The sequence below is a fragment of the Azolla caroliniana genome, unplaced genomic scaffold (genome assembly GCF_043228905.1).
Source record: "Azolla caroliniana isolate FFs.n. ecotype wild unplaced genomic scaffold, voAzoCaro1.0.p SCAF_4, whole genome shotgun sequence".
In the NCBI taxonomy this organism is placed as follows: domain Eukaryota; kingdom Viridiplantae; phylum Streptophyta; class Polypodiopsida; order Salviniales; family Salviniaceae; genus Azolla; species Azolla caroliniana.
Window position 1 is genome coordinate 23,512,904 of NW_028230439.1, and position 21,927 is coordinate 23,534,830.

General features: G+C 38.9%; 3 protein-coding genes across 3 annotated transcripts; 2 read left to right on the plus strand and 1 right to left on the minus strand.

The window, feature by feature from the left end:
• Positions 1-531: 531 nt before the first annotated feature.
• On the plus strand, positions 532-5,498 carry LOC147865504 (uncharacterized). Its single transcript, XM_087318331.1, has 5 exons — positions 532-794; positions 1,421-1,604; positions 1,693-3,871; positions 3,961-4,036; positions 4,427-5,498. The coding sequence occupies exons 1-5, from the start codon at positions 621-623 to the stop codon at positions 5,210-5,212; spliced, it is 3,399 nt and encodes a 1,132-aa protein (XP_087174457.1). The 5' UTR covers positions 532-620; the 3' UTR covers positions 5,213-5,498.
• An 830-nt stretch (positions 5,499-6,328) lies between these two features.
• LOC147865505 (putative pentatricopeptide repeat-containing protein At3g47840) lies at positions 6,329-9,674 on the minus strand. Its single transcript, XM_087318332.1, has one exon. The coding sequence runs from the start codon at positions 9,643-9,645 to the stop codon at positions 7,075-7,077; it is 2,571 nt and encodes an 856-aa protein (XP_087174458.1). The 5' UTR covers positions 9,646-9,674; the 3' UTR covers positions 6,329-7,074.
• A 7,178-nt stretch (positions 9,675-16,852) lies between these two features.
• Positions 16,853-21,337, plus strand: LOC147865506 (uncharacterized). Its single transcript, XM_087318334.1, has 2 exons — positions 16,853-17,593; positions 20,497-21,337. Exons 1-2 carry the CDS (start codon positions 16,889-16,891, stop codon positions 21,139-21,141), a joined length of 1,350 nt encoding a protein of 449 aa, XP_087174460.1. The 5' UTR covers positions 16,853-16,888; the 3' UTR covers positions 21,142-21,337.
• The last annotated feature ends 590 nt before the right edge of the window (positions 21,338-21,927 follow it).

The following is a 21,927-nucleotide window of genomic DNA, read 5'->3' on the forward strand; positions in this document are numbered from 1 at the left end:
GCAACTGACTATGTAGGTCATGATGGATGGATGCATGCAATGGTGTCTTGGACGGGCCATCCCATCCATATGGCCATGATGGATGCCCATTTCAACAAGACTCCTATGAATGGCCATAGCCATAGCTAGCCATAGCCATAGCCATAGCCATAGCCATGGCACATAGCTAAGCTATCTGTAGCTCCTCCTCCTCCTATCTTTACTGATTCCATCGCCATCACCATCTCTGTCCTTCCTTCACCATCACCATCACCATCACCATCACCATCACCATCATCATCTTCTTCTTCTGACAGCATATGATTCGATCATTCTGTCTCGTAAGGAACCATAGCTCTCTCTGTATCAATCCATCCAACGTACCCATTCTAGAAGACAGCCATTGCTTCTTCTTCTTTCTTTCTTTCTTTCCTTTTCCTGACACCTGAAGTTAATCATGGCTCGAGCCTTACCACAATAATCATTCATTTTGCAGTCTTACTGCCAGATTATATATTCCTCTGTAATCATTGTCCATGGTGGTGCACCATCATCATCATCATCATCATCATCGCCATTCTCTGTTCTTCGCCATCATCGTATAATAAACGACTACATATACTCTGCTGATACCATTCAAGATGGATACTCGCCGAAGCTCATGGCCATGGCGGAAGAAGACAATCAGTACTTCTTCTTCTTCTTCTCAGAGGAAAATATCGCAGTACCTCTTCACGCACAATGCATCTTTTGATTCGAACTTTTCTGATAATGGTGGCTCAGACAGATCATATTCTGTACACAACAAACACGAGGTAATTCTGTCTGCTTTTTTAGTGTCTGGTTTTTTTTTTTTTTCCTTTTTGTTTTTTTACTAGGATAATAACATCTTCTTCATTCAATACATCTGACCTGCTTTCTTCTTGCTTCCGCCATCGCCAGCTGCTAGCTATATAACTTGAAGCTTTTTTTTATTTGTACTCGAAATTTCACTGTGAACAGAACCAACCTTTTTTTTTCACCATTAAAGATCTATCTGTCTAGCGATTCTCCTTCACTCGTTACTACATAAGTATGGTGGATCTGTTGTACCTTTATGACCTTGATTTACATTCCATCCTTTCCATCATCTCCTTTCTGTTTATAACCATTTTAAGGTTTAACGCAGGGCTTATCTCTGCTAAGAATAACTTATTTTCTACAGTGATCATCTTCAACTTTCTTCTTCATCTCCATCTTTCATCTTCATCTTCATCTTCATTTCCATCTTCATCTTCATTTCCATCTTCATCTTCTTCGTTCTCATTTTCTTTTGTCTTCCTCTTCATCTCCATCTTCGTCTCCATTTTCTGAATTAAATTCTTGTTTATCCTCCGGATTACTGCCTTATAAAGCACCAATTTCTTATCTATTCCATGTGTGTATAACTGTAATTTTGCAGCAAGAAACCCCCGATCAAAGTGCACTGAAGATTGCTCTGCAAGCTATTTCTGTGAAAGATCAGCAAATAGACGAGGATAAAGTAAGGAATCTGACAGAGAAGCTCAATATTACTCTAGCAGAGTTGAAGATCAAACAGGAGACTTTTGGGCAACACTCAAAGGTAGCAGAAGAAGCTCTCACAGGTAAACAAAGCAAATATAGCTATGGCGGAAAATATTAAATCTACGGTTAACCGATGTCATAATTAGATTCTTCCATTTATTAATCTAGGGTGGGAAAGATCCGAAGCAGAGATAGCTTCGTTGAACCTAGAACTAGAAGGATTAGTAAAGCAGAAAGCTATGGCGGAGGCGAGAGTTTCTCAATTAGATGATGCATTAAAGGAATGTATGAAGCAAGTTCGTCAAGTAAGAGAAGAACAACAACAGAAGATTTCGGAGGCCATAGACCACAAAACGCAAGAATGGAGAAAGATCAAAGCAGAACTTGAAGCTCGAGAGTCGGAAATGGCACAGCGATTAATGGAATCGAACGCTCAGAACAGCGTGATGAACAAGTCTCTCCAAGAACGAGGTAAAGCTATGGTGGAACTTCGAGAAGCTAAAGCCAAAGCGGAGACAGAAGTCAAGCTTCTGCAAGTGAAGGTAGAATCGATGGAGAAAGCGATTTCTGCTTCTAAGTATGAACTCCATGTGTTGAAGAAGGAGCTTCATCTCTGCGTTGAAGAGAGAGAGGCGAATCAGAAAGCCATGGAAGCTTCTCAGAGGCAACATGTTGAAGATGCGAGGAAGATGGCTCGCCTTGAATCGGACTGTACTAGGCTTCGAGCTCTAGTAAAGAAGAAGATTAATTCTGCTGCAGGATTATGTAATCATAATTCACCTGCATCTGTTGGACAGATCATGAAAGCGGAGGCTGCAGATATATTCTATTATGGTGGGTCTTCTGCTTCTTCTTCTTCTTCAAGAAAAACTGGAGCTTTCGATCATAACAGTACTAGGCCATGGAGGAGAAGGTCCTATGTATCTGATCAAGGTATAACAAATCTTCACCATCTTCAAGGAGAAACTGTTATTGGAACTGTCAAGGATAGTAATAGTAATAGTGATATAATGGCAATGTCTGAGAGATTAATGGCGATGGAAGAAGAAACAAGAAAGCTTCAAGAGACGCTGGCCAAGAGAAACGCTGAGCTTGAGTCTGCGAGGCAGAATATGCCTACAAGTGTAGGATCAATGATTAATGGAAACGTTGAGGAGCAGTCTGTACTGACTACCAATAATGATCATCTTCCAGGAACAATGGAAATCTCTACACCTACATTACCTATGATTCCTTCTAAACAAGGCGGAAGCTCTGATCAGGACCGTGTTCTGTCTCAATGCGCTGAAACAATCAGCATTTCTTCTGAGAAATTGCATGATGATGATGAGCTGAGCTGTGCCGAGTCTTCTGGGGCCAACAGTGATGGTGCTCAAAATTCTCTACCTTCAATGCAATTTAGAAGTGCAGAAGATCCGCAGAGTCAGAAGGAATTAGTATTGGCCATGCAGATACAGATCAGTGAAGATGGAGCTAAAGATACATGTCATGATACCGATAATATGTTCGATGTTGATCATCACATCATCATGGAAAGAAAGCACAGACTGACTGACCAGGATCGTAGAGCATTACAGACTAATCTAGCAGAAATCAGACTAGAAACGAAGCTGCAATCGGCCAATCTTCTGTGTAAGGATGCTCTCTCGAAGATCGCTAGTTTAGATTGCAAAGACAAAGCTCATGAATTAGTAGACCCTGATGCGCCTGAGAGAATCAGTGGCTCTCGTGATATTGTGATCGAAGCTTATGGAATGATGGTGAAATTGGATGCAATCCTTGACGAGCTACGCATAGCTGTGGCATCTTGCAGTGGAGATAATAGCGACGAAGAAGATGATCACACTGCTGTAAAATATAGCTTAAACCCTAGTTTAATTGAACCTGACCATGGCGATGGCGATCGTAACATTATCAGATTAAACCATAGTGAGGAGGTACAGTTATCGGATAAATTAAGAGAAGCTAAAGATGAGATGGAGAAGGAAATCGCCAATGTGAAAGCACAGCTCACTCTCAGGAAGGAGGAATTAGCAGAAGCAAAGAGAGTTATCATGGAATTCGAAGCCCAGTTATTAGAAGTGAAGAGCAGAAGTACAGAGGAGAAATTAGCTCAACGTCAGGAGGATGAAAAATCCCTGAGACAAGTGGAGGTGGAATTGGATCGATGGAAGAGAGTAGCTTCTGAGGAGAAAACCAGGAGAACAGAGGCAGAAGAAGGGTTGAGGAAAGCAGAGGTTGAGGTAAGTAAGCTTCAGAAAGCCATAGCCACTCTGACAGTGGACCTCACAGAACGGAGGAAAGAATATCAGGAAGGCTGCGAGGCTCTGAGTCAAAAGCTGCAAGGGTAATTGTACTAATTACTGTGCTAATTACACTATTTGATTTGTTCATTTTAACCACTTAATTATGCTGAGGTGCATCAATTTTGCATAGATTTTTGCAAGATCGTGGGGTTGAAGATCGCAACTCTTGCCGATACGAATCGATCGAGCATCAGAGAGTGAGAAAGGTGATTTAAATTTCTGATTAATTACTGCTATATGAGGCAGGCTAAGTAGTAATTAGCCATGTACCATTATTATTGTGGAGTTAATTTGTTTTTTGTGAAATCAATGGACTGAAGTTTAGTTTAAATATTTCCGGCAAATGTAATTTCAAATTCATTGATCCTTGATCTATGTCGACCAGTAATACTCTTTAGTAATCAATAGATTGCGGGAGAATGTTATAATTTCAATTGATTGGCCAACTGAATGATTATAAATTTGATGGTGGATTAAACTCATTTGGAGCAATTCATCGATGCAATGATTTCATTTGGGCAAAAATATTTGAGAAGATCTGACAGAATTGTGTTTATAATTTCGTCCAATAATTGATTAATTATATACTGTGGCAGGATCGAGAGGTAGTGGCGGCAAAGGGGAAGTTAGCGGAATGCCAACGAACAATCTTGATGCTGGAGAAGCAACTCACATCATTAGGAAATAATAACAGCACCAAAAGTAACCTGATTAAGGAATCAAATGTAGCCAGTAATAATACACAAGAGGGCAGCATTATCAACAAGATTAGCTCAAATAATGGCAATCATATGGTCCATAATAACCCCCATGTAATTAACAATAACCATCAATGGCTACATAGACACCCACAATTAGTCGCCGATCAACCAGATAATCATAATAATAATTACAATAGTATTAATCCTCACTTAATCAATCATCAAAAACCTCTTCGTGTTCACTCTGATCACATTGGCTACCGTGGAATGATTAATGATAATAAAAATAAAAATAATAATCAATACTCTGTTGCCGACTATCTCCTCATGGACGAAGATCACCAATTAATCGAACATACTGCACCACCATTAATGCTTGACTATCATCAGATGAATAATAGTAATAATATGAGATCTAATTCAACAGTTCATGAGCGTATTACTTATCACAACATCAATCAAGTAAATTCGACTAATTATACCCATTCTCATAATCATGATCAGCGGAGCTCGAGTCTGCAACTTCGAATGATTAATGCTGACCCCAACCCTAACCCCAAAACTAATTCTAAACCTAACCCTAATAACTTACAGAGATCATCCATAGCCAGCTATCACACAACAGAGTGTAATCCTGGATTTGGAAGCAGATTCTTCAGCAGATCCAACACTAGAAAGTGATTACTATGAAGCTTGCAGGTCTCAGCTAATTAACCTAATTAGGCAGGGTTTCGTGAGCTAATAATCCATCATTTAGTTGTATGAATACGTGATGTGCTGTCTTTCTTCTAATTAATCTCCATGTACCATACACAGCTAGCTCAAATTTACAGAATGAGCTGTACTCCTGACAAATTGAAGCTACACTGTTTCTGTTTTTCTGTTCTCTGTTTCAGTGTTGAAGATGCTCTCTCAAAATGTACGAAAATTCAGCTTTCCCCACTTGAATGAAACAAAGTTCTGCAAACTTTTTGGGGGTTTTGTTTGCTTTCTGCCTTGTATGTATTTGTTTTCATGGGCCAATTAAATATCACTAACTAACTTTTGTTGGTAGGTACACTAAACATTGCTTTTCTGCTCTATGAGCTTTGGTGTAAAGGATAAGGAATTTTTATTTCTATCTAGAGATTTATAACGAAATTTTAATTCTATCTAGAGTTTTATATATGTATCTGAGACATGCCTCCATATTTGGTTGTGATTTCCATGAGGTTAGAGACTTAACAAACCTTTATGCTGACTGATTACATCAATTTGAGCCTTGTCAGTAAACTTTGTAGGCTCATTTGGCGGAAGTGCCCTTGTTATGCAGTATAGTTTTTTCTCTTTAATGCTATGCCTCCACACTTGTGATTGGCATGAGGTTAGGGACTTCATTCACAGCCTTATGCTGATTATATAAAATTGAGTGTTGTCATTTAAAAAATGCTGCATCATTTGGCGAATTTCCCTTGTTAGTGGTTGTGACATTCCTAATAGACTTATTTTTGTATATGAGTAACAAATTCCCTAGCCTTGGTACCTTCCAACTTGCATCTAGCTTCAGTCTCCTGCTCCTGGTTTATATGTGTGGTAAGTTGGTAACACATAGCAGATGCGTAAGTGGCTAGCCCAAAACCTTTCCATTCTTGTGAACTATACTCTTCAAAGTTCTTTTCATAATAAGCCCACGTTTTCCTCCTTCAATGATCTTATTTCACATCAACTCACTTTAGCATGTGGGAAATAGGTTTGAAGGTGCCAATCACTTTCCCCACTTGAAAAAGTTTCATGGTATGGCATCACATTCCTTGACAATGGATGAAAATTTTAATCAGAACATTGTCAAAAGGCCTAATGTAATGCATCAACAAATTAAAAGACTATATTGGTCAGCTCCACCAACCTAGTGCATGTAAGCTAGTTTGGGAATAGAACAAAATCAAACTCACTCTTCGCCAAGAAAGGTCTAGAATTGAGCAATGCATAATGGAAACCATTGTCTTTTGAGGACTTACCAATCAAATGATACATTATAATGACATCTTTAAGGGAAGAGACACATGATGGCACTTTTGAAGGCAACATGGGAACCATGCAAGGATTAACACAAGTTTGGGATCCTGATTATGCTTCTGATTGCCTAAATATTGGCATTTCCACCCCATTTTTATGGATTCGTTTGACATCCCAGAAGGCTCTTGGGGTATATATATGCTTTTTATAAAACAGCAACATATTGAAGTATTAAGCTCCTTCAAATACTTGGGAACTGAGATCATGACATAGCATTAAGTTGTGGCACTATATGGATTGGTATATGGATTTACAGCTTTGAGAATGGTGTGTATATAGTTCCTTTTTTTAAGCATCAGGAGAGTAGAGATTTCAGATAGAAATGTATCACCCTCCACATTGAATGAGAGTGAGCGAATGAACTCCTTTTAGTGCTATGGCATTAGCCAATGCCATGTTGAGAGTAGTATGCATGGGATGTATTGGCATCACATCAAACATGCTTTGAATCATTTTGCAACAGCAGGTTGATATGGATGGATTTGCAACTAACCTACACATGCCTCCTCCTCGAAGTAGATTTGAAACTCGACACTGTCAGCATTTGTTAATATATCCCCAACATAACTATCTTCAGGATCTACGCCAACATGTCCTTGCATCGTCATCATCACAGTCACAGCATCTTGTACCTTCCCCACTGCAGCATAAATACTAGAAAGAACCACATATGGGGAAGGGTTACCAGGATCTATCAGAAACACCTTCTCAGCAATGCGTTGTCCACGCACATAATCAAGAATGTTCCTACAAGCTCCCAACAAAGCCATCAATGAACTAGCTGTTGGCTTCACTGACATTGCATTCAACAGCTCCTCCGCTTCATCTAAACGCCCTGCTCGACTTAGAAGGTCTATCATACAATTATAATGATCGACAATAGGGGTGATACCATACCATTTTTCCATTGAATCAAAATGATGGCAAGCCTCATCAAGACGACCCACATGGCTACAAGCTGAGAGGACACTAATGAAAGTGACGCCCGTTGGCCTTATCATCTTCCATTGCATGCGGTTGAAAAGCTCAAGTGCATACTCACCTTGGCCATTCTGGGAGAAAGCAGTTATTAAAGAATTCCAAAGAACTACATCCTGTTCCGGCATGCTATTGAATATCTTCTTCGCCTCTATCAAACTGCCACATTTCCCATATAAACTTATGAGAGCACTCCCGACAACCTTATCAGGTTGGAATCCCCTATTCTTAAAGAGTTTGTGTACTCTCTTACCTTCAAATAATAGACCCTGATTCGCACACATGCTTAAAATACTAGAAAATGTCAACCTATCTGGTGTTATTCCCTTTTCTTGCATCTCTTCGAAAAGCTCAAATGCAACCTTATCTTTTCCATGCTGTGCATAAACACTAATTATGGTATTCCATGTCACTGAGTTCTTTGGTGCCATTTTCTCGAAAATAGAATGCATGTAATCCAGGTTTCCACACTTTCCATACATGTTGACAAGTGCATTGTCAATCTGGATATCTCCGCTCATGCTAGTGACAATAGTAAGAGCATGAAACCTCTTCCCTTGGGTCAGGGAATCCCGGTTAGCGCTTGCTGATAGCACATTAACAAATGTTGCTTTATCAGCAACAAACCCTTCTTGTTGCATTTGTTCAAAGATTTGGCAGGCACCTTGCAAATGCCCATGCTCGGCACAGGCTCCAATAATAGAATTCCATGACACCAAATTGCAGTCAAACATTTTGTAAAATACCTTCAAAGCATCATCCATACAACCGATCTTACCATATAGACTCACAAGCGCATTTCCAACGGCCACATCTAATGCAAAACCACTGCAAGTTATGCGGGCATGCATTTGCTTTCCTTCTACATATACAAACTCTATGGCACATCCAGAGAGAATACTTGAGAGTATATACTTGTTTGACAACATTCCTTCTTGGAGCATTTGCTCGAAGAGTTGAATTGCACCACGAACGTGGGCATTCTCGGCATAAGCCGAGATCATAGCACTCCATACAACCTCATCTAGGCATGTCATTTTACTGAATATCTTTTTTGCATATACTAAGCCCCCACATTTCCCATACATGTTAATGAGGGCTGTTTGAACCATCATATCAGACTCAACATCACTTCCCATGATCCGACAATGGAATTCTATGCCTTTTCCTAGCACTACTTCACTGCCGCATGCATCAAGGCCATGAATGAAGGTAACCTTGCTTGGAGTAACACCTTGTTGTTCCATATGATGGAAGAGTTGAAGAGCATCTAATCCTTGATTGATCTCTAAGCAAGAAGAAATCATCACATTCCATGCAATGGCATCGAGCTCGGCCATACCATCAAATATCCAGTTTGCATGATCTCTATTACCACACTTGATATACATATTGATTAGGGCTGTATTTGTAGCAACATCTGAGCCAAATGAAGTGCATTGGAAGCGAGAATGCATCCTTTTTCCTTCTGCTATGTCCACATGACTGCAACATGAACTAAATATGCTAATGAAAATGCGTTTGTTTGGCATAACTCCTTCTTGATACATCTGCTCAACTGCTTGTAGAGCTTTGAGACTTGAATTATTGCGAGCAAATGTTCGCAAGATGATAGTGAATACAAATTCATCACGGAAAGGCAAATTGTTGAACACGTCATGGGATTTCTCAGGAGATCCGCAATCGCTATACATAAGGATAAGCAAGCTTCCAAGATAAAGATCTTCTTCCAGACCATTTCTTACTATGTGGTTATGAACACGCTTACCATCGTGCAAGTTCTCTGTTTTTCTGCAATAACGAAGCAATGAAGTGTACGTAGTGAAGTCAACGACAGTGTCAGGATCGTCGAGTCGAGTTAGGATTCTTTTCAAAGAGTGATTATCTTCTGCAGAAAAGGGTCGAGGAAGCTTGGGAGCTCCGAGGGAGAAATCTCGTTTGAGTGATCGGGAGCGATCTGCTGTGAGAGAAGCGAGGAAGCGGGAGGAGCTATGGTGTGGCGGTAGCTTTAGGGTTGGGGTGAGGGCAAGGGTGGAAGAGCGTTGCAGGAGTAGCCTCCCCTGCTCCTTCGTCTTGAGCATAGACAGACAGACGATCACGCCCTACGCCATTTCTGGTTTCAGAGCTTCTTTCTTTCTCTTTATGTAAAAGACTGTTGTATCAGAATCCCCTGTTTTCTTATTTCCCAAAATGCCCCCCCCTCTCCATCAATCATTTGTTTCAGAGTTTCTTCTTTCTCTTTATGTATTTTGTTACTTTCAAAAGTAAAGACTGTTGTATCAAAATCCCCTGTTTTCTTATTTCCCAAAATGCCCCTCTCCATCAATCAACTACACACGCAGTCTTTGTGTTTGTGTTTGTCTCTCTCATGGGATGTGTTCTGTCTAGGGGCATTTTGAGGAAATAAGGAAAATATGAAAATGAGTATAGAAGGGCAAGAGCCTTAGGGGTATCTTCCAAGACATCTCTCTCTCTCTAGGTCTCATAGGTCATATTTGACCTCCGAAGACGAGAATATAATCTATCTATCTATCTCTCTCTCTCAATCTTCGGCATATTAAATTGGGTTTCGAGTTTATGGTAGAAGAACGAAACTCCTCCCGAGATCTCGTTGCCTTCCCCATATGTCCCTCTCCGCCAAATAGTAAGGTTGGGCGAGCCCGCCTTACGACCATCGGCCAACTCTAACAAAGATTGGTGCAATCGCCACAATTTCAGTAAGGGTTAGATTTGCACAACCAAATTCTGATGGAGAGAAAATGAATTCTCTCCCATGTCTTTCTAGAACCTCCCTACAATGTGTCTCCTCTTTGGGTAGAAGGAAACTACTTCCACCAATTGTTAAGTATTAGTCAGAATTCTCACCTCCGATGTTATAACTCGAGTATACCCTTAAAGACTCCTTGCAGAAGTAGGCTAATATAAAGGTCATATCTATAAACTTTTATAATATTGTTAAATAAAGAATAGGGTTCTTCCTATCTGTCTCTACCTCTCTTCCCTAAATATTTTTCGTAATTATAAGCTTTAAGACTAATCATTGTAATCGTTTTAAGCTTATAACGACCTTAAGTGTGGACTAATGGAAGTTAAGTCATTTTGATCATTTCTTGTCTTGTTGCTCTTCTTATATCGTCTGTTCATATTGTGGTAAAGTCTCACTTGATTTAAGTAATTAATTAATCTTGTGTATGTGATTAAGTCATAGAGTAAGATAAGATGTTTCTTTAGTGGTTAACTACACATTAATAGCCCAGAGCGATTCATACTCCTTCTCACTTCTCTCACAAACAAAAGGGTAGATAGTGGTACATTCCTGCACATTGACCTCAAAGTGGTTTTTTTTTCCCATAAAAAATATCCTCCATTGGTATTAAAATTAAAGGAAACTATATACATATATTGTGTTGCATCTGTTCAAAACTAATATAGTCTCTATAGCCTCTTTTTAGTGCATTCCATGAGACAATATTTGAAACCATAATTGTGCTAAATGTTTTCTGCACGGTTTCTCCGTTTGAGCATATCTCGACATTAAACTAGACCATTCAAAAAGACTTCTTGCTTATTTTATGGCAAAGACTTGTTAAGCTTCAAGCATACTTCTCAATAAGATAGTTGTTTGTGTGACCTCCATGTATTACGAGGACATTTGAACATGGAAGTTGTTCCTTTTCTATATATCTCCCATGTTGCCACATGCTTTCAACATACCAGAAAATGTCATCATATTAGGTAAGAGGCCTTGCACCAACATTTGAAGATAGAGTTGTGTAGCATCCTCATTCTTATCATGCTTAGTATAGCCCAATAACATGACAGTTCATTGTATCTCCAACCAACAATAATCCATCAAAAGGCTCTCGGACTTCAATTATTGGTTCACATTTACTGTACCAACAAACGGATCTTTTTCAAATCCTTCTTTTGCATTATCACCATGTAATTCCCCTCCTCTTGTTAGAGACTCTATGCCGAAACAAGCTTTCAAGAAGCAAACAAATCAAGCAAATTTCTTCTACTTGCATTTGTTCCAGACCATAAAACAAATGCTTTTCGAGCCCATAGTCAGTATATCCAGATGCAATCACATTCCATTATTAGACTACATTTGATGTACATATCAATCAAAGAGTCCCACAAGCATTTAGGATATGTGACAGTATCTGGGGTAATGCCATCATTTTGAATCTGTTTAAAACGGTCCAACTTTGTGGCGTTGACCTTATTTAGCATATTCAACAATAAGTGTAGTCCAAGAGACTATACTCAAATAGGAACCTGTTGAAGCACTTTTTAAGATTTTACAAACTCTCCATATTTGGCATGCATTGCTATAAAAAGGAGAGTGTTGTCTCTCTCTCTCACTATATCCATGTTCCACATGTTCTATAGTCACTATATTGCATGAAATTGCATCTTTCACAGAAAGATCATAAAAAATTCCTGTGTTGTTTAGAGGAAACCACATTTGGCCTACATACCCACTAAGGTATTAGCAATGATATTACACTAAGGTCGACATGTATTACAGTACATTGATTGATGTCTCGAGTATCACCACAAACTTTCAAGCCAGAAACAAGCACACATGTATTTGGCAAGATATTATGTGTTTGCATCTCCTTCATGAGGTTTAGTGCTTCCTCACCATGCTCATGTTCTACAAACAAATTATTAATGCAGTCCATAGGATCACATCTTTGACTGGCAAGTTGTCAAAAACTTGACGTGTTACTTAAATCATCCAATTTGGACATACATATCAACCAATGTATTGCCAATAAGAAGATCTTTGTCGAATCCTTTCTTAATTATCTCAACATGCATTTGCTTGATGAATACTAGACTATTATATGATTTCATGTTGCAAAGTAATGGTATAGTGACTTGAGAAACACCTTTTTGTTACATATTCTCAATACAACATATTACCTTCTCAACATCCCCCCATTCAGTTGTTGAGTTTCTGCAAGTATGCTATATTTAGCATAAAAATCATTTACCCAAGTACCACTAATAAGGAGCTCCTTTTCTAATCCCGTGAGGATAATTTCAACATATGTTCATGAAACATCCACAGTGTCTCCATTCCTAACACAAGCTTTCAAGACACAAGCCAGTGTAATGTCATCCAATGGCACGTACAACTCACATTTTCTCATAGCACATGAGTGTCTCCTTATCATATCCATGCTCACTGTCATTTTGCCTTGTGTTCAAAAGGAGTCCATGCTTTCTGGCCAGATCTATGTTGGGATGCATTTCAAGAAACCACATACATCCTGAACCAGGAGCCCCTTGAGCACTTTATGTACTATTCATAGTTTATCACATTTAGCCTACATATCCAAATCGTTACATTTGGCATACATGTCAATGAAAGAAACATTCCCTGAAGCATAACATTGTCTTGCAATAAACTTTTACAAATTATCTCATCATGGATTCATTAAACCTTAGAGATTCCCCAAGGGCACCACATGCTTTCAAGATACAAGTAGTCATAATGCATCACTTCTTAACATTTCAACATCCTTGCCACATTGATAGTGAACTATTTTTGCTTTTCTAATTCACCACATTTAGCATACATATCCATCAAAGCAAAATAATAGCACACCATGAGACAACATCTCGAACTTGAAGCTCCATAAACACTTTATAGGCTTCAGTCTAATCTTTGTAGGTGTTGATTCCCATCTGGCTTTGCTTTTAACCATGTTTTGTGTACCTTCCACTATCTGCTTTGAACCATTTTTACATTGACATTAGCCATGACGACGTTTGCTTTATCACAACCTTAAAAAATGTGCTTTGACCCCCACACCATCTTCACTCATCCTTATCTCACAAAAAAATTCTTCATCAAGTCCGCATCAACCATGCCGATAACCACCACATTCCATATGTTGGCATGTCTACTCAAGTGCTAGCTTCACTAATCTTTATCCCCCACACCATCTTCACACCATCTTCACATGCTTCACCCCCCCCCCCCCCCCCACCACCATCTTCACTCATCCTTATCCCACAAAAACTTCCATATGCTTCAATCCCTACCACCACACCAACATCACTCATCCTAATAATCAACATAAATCTTCTGCGACAACTCAAACTCGCCAATCATCTTGCCATCTCACCGATTTCCATCAAACATCCTGTATAGACAACAAAAATTTAGTGTAAATAATTTCCTCACCTACTCATAATATTTTGCTTCACCCCCCACACCATCTTCACTCATCCTTATCCCTCAAAAGAATTTGTTTCTTAAGTCCACATCAACCATCTTGCCGATTACCACCAAATTCCTATACAAATAATAGCAAAATGATTATAAAATGTTTCCTCATCCCCTCATATATTTGCTTCAACCCCACCAACATGGTCTAACTCAACATAAAGTTTCTCTCGAACGCCACCAAATATGTGAAGAATGGGAGGACCTTAGTGGAATTATTAGGCATGGACAATTTCCAACCATAATCTGCAGGATCCCACTGCAGATCACCAAGTGGCCTAGAGTGTAAAACCCAAATATGAGATGCATAGTTAGCAATTACGGGACTAGGGTCAATAAATAATTTTTTATCCAATCTAGCAATTACTCGCACTGGTAACTGCTTTGCAGCGGACATAATTGGAGACTCGTCATCTACTAATACCAACCTACCATTATCCAACACTTCATAAAGTAGTAGAGGCTTCCATTTTGATGATATAAACGAGCACCTATAAGTATATTAAGTGTCGAAAACACACCGTACCAACTTTGAAAATGATCGAACTGCAAAGTTGGCATTGTGACCTGATACACCATTATGTTTGCCCCTCTTAAGTTAGGTAACCTATTCTTTCAGTCCTGTGCAGATGTCTGCAAAAACTTTATCCAATCCGCAATTGTACGGGATGGACCATTGTCCATTACAACCCAAGATAACCTAGGCCGTAGACCCAACACACATGCAACTTCATCCATAAATAAAGGGTTCCATATCAAAGGTTGACGCATGAATTGAGGATAACTTTTCGGTGGCAAGAAAACAAGTGCTTGACGAATACTTTCCCATGCTCGAAATATTCCATTAAAGAAACTTAACGATCCAACATTAGACTTAGGTAATGGAAAATCTGCATTGAAAAACCATCTAAGACTATCATTCCATTGACCACCTACTGATGGCTTGACCTTATGTAAATGCCGAATCCATAGCTTTTTCTAAAACTCCTCTCCTGGCAATAAACTCCTAACAAACTATTTAGAAAGTAAGGCTTTACTTTGCATAAAAGGATCAATCAAACCTAGACCTCCTTTCTGCTTAGATTGTATAAGAATCGACCAAACTACCTTTGCTACCGAATTGTTTGACATGTTGTTCCCCCAAATAAAATTTCATATTAGACGTTGAACTTTAAGCATTATTGTCCTCGAAAATAGCCATGTAGATGCTATATACCAAATCGAGGACAAACGCACCGAATTAGCTACAACTATACGTCCTGCTAATGATAGCTTTTTCTTATTTCAGTATATTAGCTTATTCCTTAATCTTAACAACAAGGGTGCAACCATATCCTTTGCCTTTAATCCCAAACCCACTCTACAGCCTAAGTACCTAATGGATTGACCTTGAGGTATCTAGGTGAATCTTGAAGAAGGCACATTAACTGGCGGATCTCCCGGAGCAACCCAAAAACCTGATGACTTATCCCAATTTATCAATGCACCCGATGCATCTGAGAAATTGTCCACAGCCTTTTGCACCTGTGCCAAATTTAATTGTGAGGCCTGAACATATAAAGTTGTATCATTAGCAAACTCGCTATCCATGACAGCATACGACACTAGTAGTGCTAACCCTTTAATATTTACATATTGAGAATTTAGATGTACAGAAAATGTTTCAGATACTAGTAAAAACAGGAAAGGAGCAAGTGGACATCACTGTCGTACTGATCTTGAAATCGAAAATCTCCTACCAATATCCCTTGCATGTATCATTGATGGCAATGTACATGGCAACAATGTTGATGGAAACACCTTAGACCCAATTACGTTGTATTAAATGACATTATCTAGTCTCTTGTTATTTCTTCCTCTTTTACAAATATTTTGTAAAATTTGAGTATACTTTTGAAGACCAATAATACATCACTCAAATCCAATCCATTTTTGCTTATTCCATCAATCTCTTCATTCCAGATTTGCAAAAGTTAAAACCAAGTGGGAGGTGAGCCTTAGATGAGTGTACATATATTGTTGTCTTTAAAGAAGACCAAGTCTAATGCTTGGTGTTGTCATAACAATCAATGCAATGACATACAAAGTCTTGATTCGAGTTGGATTATCCCCATTGATTTGGACAAACTTAATATTATCCCTAGTAGGGCTCGATATCGGTTGTACTAAATGCTAGACTCTTTCCATTAGCATACTAATGTATTTATGGATTTGGAGTGCGACTCCTTGGTCTATGTTGGGCATTGGTGTTGCGCAAGTGATGACTAAGTTTTGGTGTATTGGTCAAATTTTGATCTAGGTTAGTTAATTGATGTTTGTACTAATGCCAACTTATTAATGAAAATTCATTGTACATCCATTTGGTGACCTTTTTGTGGAGTTGATTTTTAGAGAGAAGGTTGTAACTTTCACGAGTGGTGAAAGAGGCTTCTATTAGAGAACACGTGGAGTTGTTTCTTAGAGAGAAGGTCATAACTTTCCCATCAGAGGCTCCAAATTGAACGATACTTGGTATATACTGGAGTTATATCATCGAGATCTTTCTGGGTAACATGTTAAATATAGGCTTCTCCTTTACGGACAAGGATATTTTGGGGGAATAACGGATTTAGTCACCGATTTCAGATATGTTTCTTAGAGAAAAGGTCATAACTTTCCCATCAGAGGCCCCAAATTGAACGATACTTGGTATATACTGGAGTCATATCACCAAGATATTTCTGGGTGACATGTTAAATATATAGGCTTCTCCTTTACGGACAAGGATATTTTGGGGGAATAGCGGATTTAGTCACCGATTTCAGATATCATACCCACACACCGACAGATGTGTTTGGTTTGTGTTTGTCTCAAATTCATGATGGGATGGATATCATCATGATTGAAAGGGGGGGGGGGGTTTAAATTGGGGAGGGGCATTTTGGCGAAATAAAGAGGAAGTTGGATCATTCACGAAATCGAAGAAAATTACAAAAATGACCCCCAAGCTTTTCTTGGAAATTACAGAGTTGCCCCTCCCCTTCCCCTTCGTCTCTCTGTTTCTCTCTCTGTATCTCTGTCTCTGCCCCGCCCGAGATATGGAGGTAGCAGCAGCAGCAGCAGCACTCTGCTCTACCTTCACAACAGCCCTTCCTCTCCCCTCCCCGCCCAGAATCAGCTTCAGATCCACCAGAACTATGGCCTCTCCTCCTCCTTCTTCTTCCTCAGTACCCCTTGCCTCCTCTCACACAGCCGTACCTTCTTGGGAAGACCTAGCAGAGCGGCTAGGACCGCACAGAGAGCCCCCGTTCAGGCTCTCGCAAGTGAAAAGAAGAACATTCGTCCAGAAAGATGAGGAGCCAGCCCTAACCTTCTACAGGGATAACTCGTCCTGGTGCCCTTACTGCCAACGCGTTTGGCTGCAGTTAGAAGAGAAACGCATACCGTATGTTGTGGAGAAGATCAACATGAATTGCTATGGGATTAAGCCGGAGTGGTACCTACAGATGATGCCATCAGGTCTGTTACCGGCCATCAAGATTGGGGGCGGGAAGGTCATCCCAGAATCCCTCGATATTATGATGGTAATCGAGGACACATTTCCAGGCCATAAGTCTCTGTTGCCGCGGGATAAGGAATCTGTGGTGAACTCTTTGCTTAAACAAGAACGGAAACTCTTTGGGGCGTGGCTTGGTTGTCTACGTGGAGGGATGTGGGGGTCGATGGATGCTTTCCAGAAATCTCTGGATGCTGTAGATGCCTCTCTTCGGCAATTCGGCGGGCCTTATTTCCTAGGAGAAGAGGTAGGCAATTGCAATCTTGAGTAAGTCCTTCGTGTGCATTTTCCTATTGCATGCCTAATTTTGTTTTCGGCATGCTATCATTACTGATACTTTGGAGAAGTGGTAGCTGTGGCATTTGTTTTTCTATGGTGTATAGTGTATACCTTGTATGCTAATATCTCCAATGCACCACTGTAGAAGTAAGAGTTATGCAATGGCATTGAGATCTTTGTCTGTATTTTTGTCTGTTGTCTAAGTTTGTATCTTAGCATTACCAACAGTTCCGAGCAGAAGAGCCTAGAGGGTAGACATGGCATTGTGATGCTTTTTGTTTTCCTATGATGCCTATGATGTTTATTTTAATATTACCAATATTTCCTAGGAAAAGAGTACTATGTATTGTACAAGAAGAGAGGTTATTTTGGCATTTAGATGGTCCTAGGAAATTTACTTTTTTATTACATTGTCTGGTCTAATTTTTGTATTTTGTATGCTTTTCTAACCTTGGCTAAACCCAAATCTACATATGACCTTATATATGTCTGCAATGCTGTCAAAATTTGAACTTTATACATTAGTGAAACCAAATACACATGTGAATAGAATTTACACTTGTAAAAAGGGAATAAAATATTTTGCTAGAACATCTGGGGATGAGTGATTCTGTTGATAAGATGGAGATATACTAGGAATATTATGTTACATTCATGCTCCCATAGTAACTCTTTGTGTCATGTTCATTTTGTGAGACCATTTTGAGATGTCCTAGGATGTAGGTCCGAACTAGCAATAGAACTGTGTGGGCAAGGGGGTGGACATGTACCTTATTTTGGGTGGGGGAATAAAATCCTATGAATGGGACCAATGTTGCTTTTTGATGCTTGTTTTGACCATTTTTGTCCATTTTGACAATTAAGTAAAAACAAACTTGTTAGTCTTGATGACCATTTATTTGTAACAAGGTCAAAATGAAAGCTTAGAAATTTCCTAGGACCGTAAAAAAGTTCTTTATTTATTTTAAACAGATTTGAGGCATTCTTTTGCGCAGACATCAAGAGAGAACCCTCTTTGAGCACGCTATACCGTTCTTTGTAGACATTGAGAGGGGTCTCTCTTGAGTCTATATCCCTTTTCTCAGACCTCTCTTTCTTGCTCTGGCTTTTGCTTTCCTACCTTGTAGTTCCTTTCCTGCATGGTATCACCCATGCAATCCCATTCATGATCCCTCAATTCTCCTCGCATGGTTCGTTCATTCTCTGCCAATTGTCTGGTGTTGCTCTACTACCCTTGGTTGTCCTGGCGCCTTGTTCTCCACTGCTTGTAGTCTTCTTGGCTGTTTAGCCTGTGTGAGTGAATTGTGATGCCATTATAGTTGAAACCTCAAGGGTTGGTGGCATCAATCTTGTTTCATTTCTTGTTCAATTGTGATTCTTTATGTTTTCCTTTATATTCCCATGTAAATATTGTTCTGGTAAACATTTAGGCAAAATATTGTTTGGTCATTAGTGTTTTTGTCAAATTTGTTGAAGGCCATGACCTCTACATTGGAAGTATGTAGCATAGACAAGTAGGTGCAACTCAAATCCATTATCAATGCTTTCATCTAGCATAAAAAAAGAGTAATACGGAGAACATATCACGTTTCAAGTTTGCATACCTACTAGATGTTTTCCAAAGTCATACAAAAATTCATTCCTCCTTATCTACCTTTATATAATGAATTGATCTGTTTAGGCATAGCCAAATCACACAATTCTTGATATGTAGCAATAGAAAAATCCCTTTTGTAACAAAATACACGAGCTTCATAGTTGTGATAACAGTGTTTTCATTTGAATCATCCAATTGTGACACATGCATTGGAATAAGCATTTTTAGTGCATCATCATCCACTTTGTTTGTTGATAATATGATCATTTGAATTAGCGTGTGTCAAAATAACATCAATTTGCAAATTACTACATCCAAAACCAGTGCCCCGAGGTTCTAGGCTTGCATATTCCTGTACAGTTCATGCATGTTTTATCTCTGTGCATAATGAATCGCAACCATGGAAACTTTTCGCTCTAATCATCATAAAATTTCTTTTTAGTTTTTTTTTGTTGATGGTTTTAGATGTTTGAATCTCTTGAGTTGGATTTTCTATATCTACCCCTCAACTATTTGATATTCTTATGTAAAAACTTCGTGCATATTGATCTCATTGTCAACATTTGATGGTGTTTTCCAAGCAAACATTGCGCTAACAGTTGGTTGGCATAATGCTTAACAAATAATAGATAACGTTTTCTAAATAGTATATATTTGACAGAAACACTATTTTACCTCAATGTTATAAGACTAATATTTATTTGAGAATATAAAAGGCAAACATAAAGAATAACAATTGAATGAGAATAACTATGCGTGTTGTCTTGGACGTCATCATTCTGCAGAAAAGACTCTTGCAACATGGCTATTAATTATCTTGCAAGCTGTACATTTTTGCACTAAAATTTCTACCCACCCTCTAGGTTCATCTTCTTAAATCTGGAAGTGTAGTTCTCTTATTGCTATGTGGACTTAAAAGTTTGGAGTCACCTTTATAAGCTCACTTTATGAGACGAGGACCAAGTTCAAGAGAGATCAGTAAAGACAAATAAATGTTTCGTGGTGGGATTGGGATGTGTTGTTGATTTTTGTAATATCTTTTCTCTTTCTGTAAAAGATACAAGTATTATATCCAGATACATGTGATTGATGTTGCATCCATAAAATATACTAACTTCACATATTTTGTCCTGTCAAATTATGCACAAGATTAATCCTACATTGTGCATCACAGCTAAAGCTTGATATATGGCTTTTGTTAATGTTGACAACGCCACATGTATTGGCAACATTAAATTATCTGAAAGAAAAAATGCACTTGCTTTGGGTTACAGTTTTCACTGGTTGATGCAATTTATGCACCATTTCTTGAAAGAATAGCTGCAAGTGTTCCCTATTGGTTAGGGCCTCGTGTACGAGGAGGGAGATGGACAGCCTTAGACTCATGGTTCGATGCAATGGACACTAGACCTTCATACCAAGCCATAAAATCTGATGACTTCACTATAACACACACTCTGGAGCCTCAAATTGGGAAGTGTAGAGTTCTTCCTGAAGGGGAAGCCTATAGAGCTTTGATTAATGGCAAAGATGGATCTTGGGATTTGCCATTAAAACCAGAAGTAACTGCATGGGGAAGTGATGATGGGACGGGTAAAGGTTTTGCGAAAGAAGAAGCTGCCAGTTCACTTATCAACAACCATGAAGGTATTGTTGGTTTTGGTTTACGAGCCTTTAAGGACCCAGAAACTTCTACAAAAGCTATGGTGGATCTAGGTTTTAGGTATGTATCTCATGCTTTATTGAGTGGTGTGGAAAATGTTGGAGAGCTTCCAGTTGGATTATCTAAGGAGACTGCAGTGAGTTTGGCTTACTTGAGAGATAGAGTTGGGGTTCCAAGAGACCTGACTTATCCTGCTGCAAGACAGTTACGTGCCCATCTGCAATGGCTGGTTAAAGGATTAGGCTCAGATTTGTAATAAAGGTCTGTATATGAAAGTATCCCAGAAACGTTTGTATAATGAAGAGGATTGGACTCATATTCATGGCAAAACTCTGTATTATGGGAATGGATTAGGGTCAGATTTATAACAACATTTTGTATAATAATTATGACATTCATACCAACTGTATGTGTACTATAGGTTATTATTTTATGAAGGACATCAAGAAAGCCTACTTGTTTTATTATTTTATTATTTTATTATTTTATGAAGGTCTACTTGTTTCATAGCTGTGAATGAAGGCAATATAATATGGTTTTACATCAATAACTTTCATTCATGGCCAAGTTCACAAGTTAAGGAAGCTCTATGGTGTTTATATGTCTGCATATCATTGCCGTAAAGGAAATGGTGTGGTTGTTAGAGGGCTTTGAAGGTTAACATGTTTGACCAACAGCTTTGAAGGTGGAATTAAACATGGTAAATATTGCCCACTGGAATATCTAATGACAACACGTGTAGTTTTTTCTACGAATGCATTTCACCTTTTGCTTAGTATTTAACTTTAATATTTCATACTTCACCATTCAAAAGTGCCTTAGAGCAGTCGTGCTCAAAGAGTGCTAAAGAGTCTGTGGTGTATGAGAGATTGTTTAACAAGTGGATAGTGTATGAGAGATTGAAGACAGGAAATGGCGTGACCTCAATAGTCTGTGGATACTTATATGAGAGCCCATCGAGGAAAGGCTATCTTTCCCCTTGGCAACAAGATTTGGGAATTGTAGGCATTCTTCTCGAGTACAATTGCATGTAACAATTATT

Excerpts from the sequence above, each read along its gene's own strand:
- LOC147865504 (XM_087318331.1), top strand. The coding sequence starts at position 621 with ATGGATACTCGCCGAAGCTCATGGCCATGGCGGAAGAAGACAATCAGT. Across the intron at positions 1,605-1,692 it reads AGCAGAAGAAGCTCTCACAG|GGTGGGAAAGATCCGAAGCA; the intron begins GTAAACAAAGCA and ends TTATTAATCTAG. Across the intron at positions 3,872-3,960 it reads CTGAGTCAAAAGCTGCAAGG|ATTTTTGCAAGATCGTGGGG; the intron begins GTAATTGTACTA and ends AATTTTGCATAG.
- LOC147865505 (XM_087318332.1), bottom strand. The coding sequence starts at position 9,645 with ATGCTCAAGACGAAGGAGCAGGGGAGGCTACTCCTGCAACGCTCTTCC.
- LOC147865506 (XM_087318334.1), top strand. The coding sequence starts at position 16,889 with ATGGAGGTAGCAGCAGCAGCAGCAGCACTCTGCTCTACCTTCACAACA. Across the intron at positions 17,594-20,496 it reads CTTATTTCCTAGGAGAAGAG|TTTTCACTGGTTGATGCAAT; the intron begins GTAGGCAATTGC and ends TTTGGGTTACAG.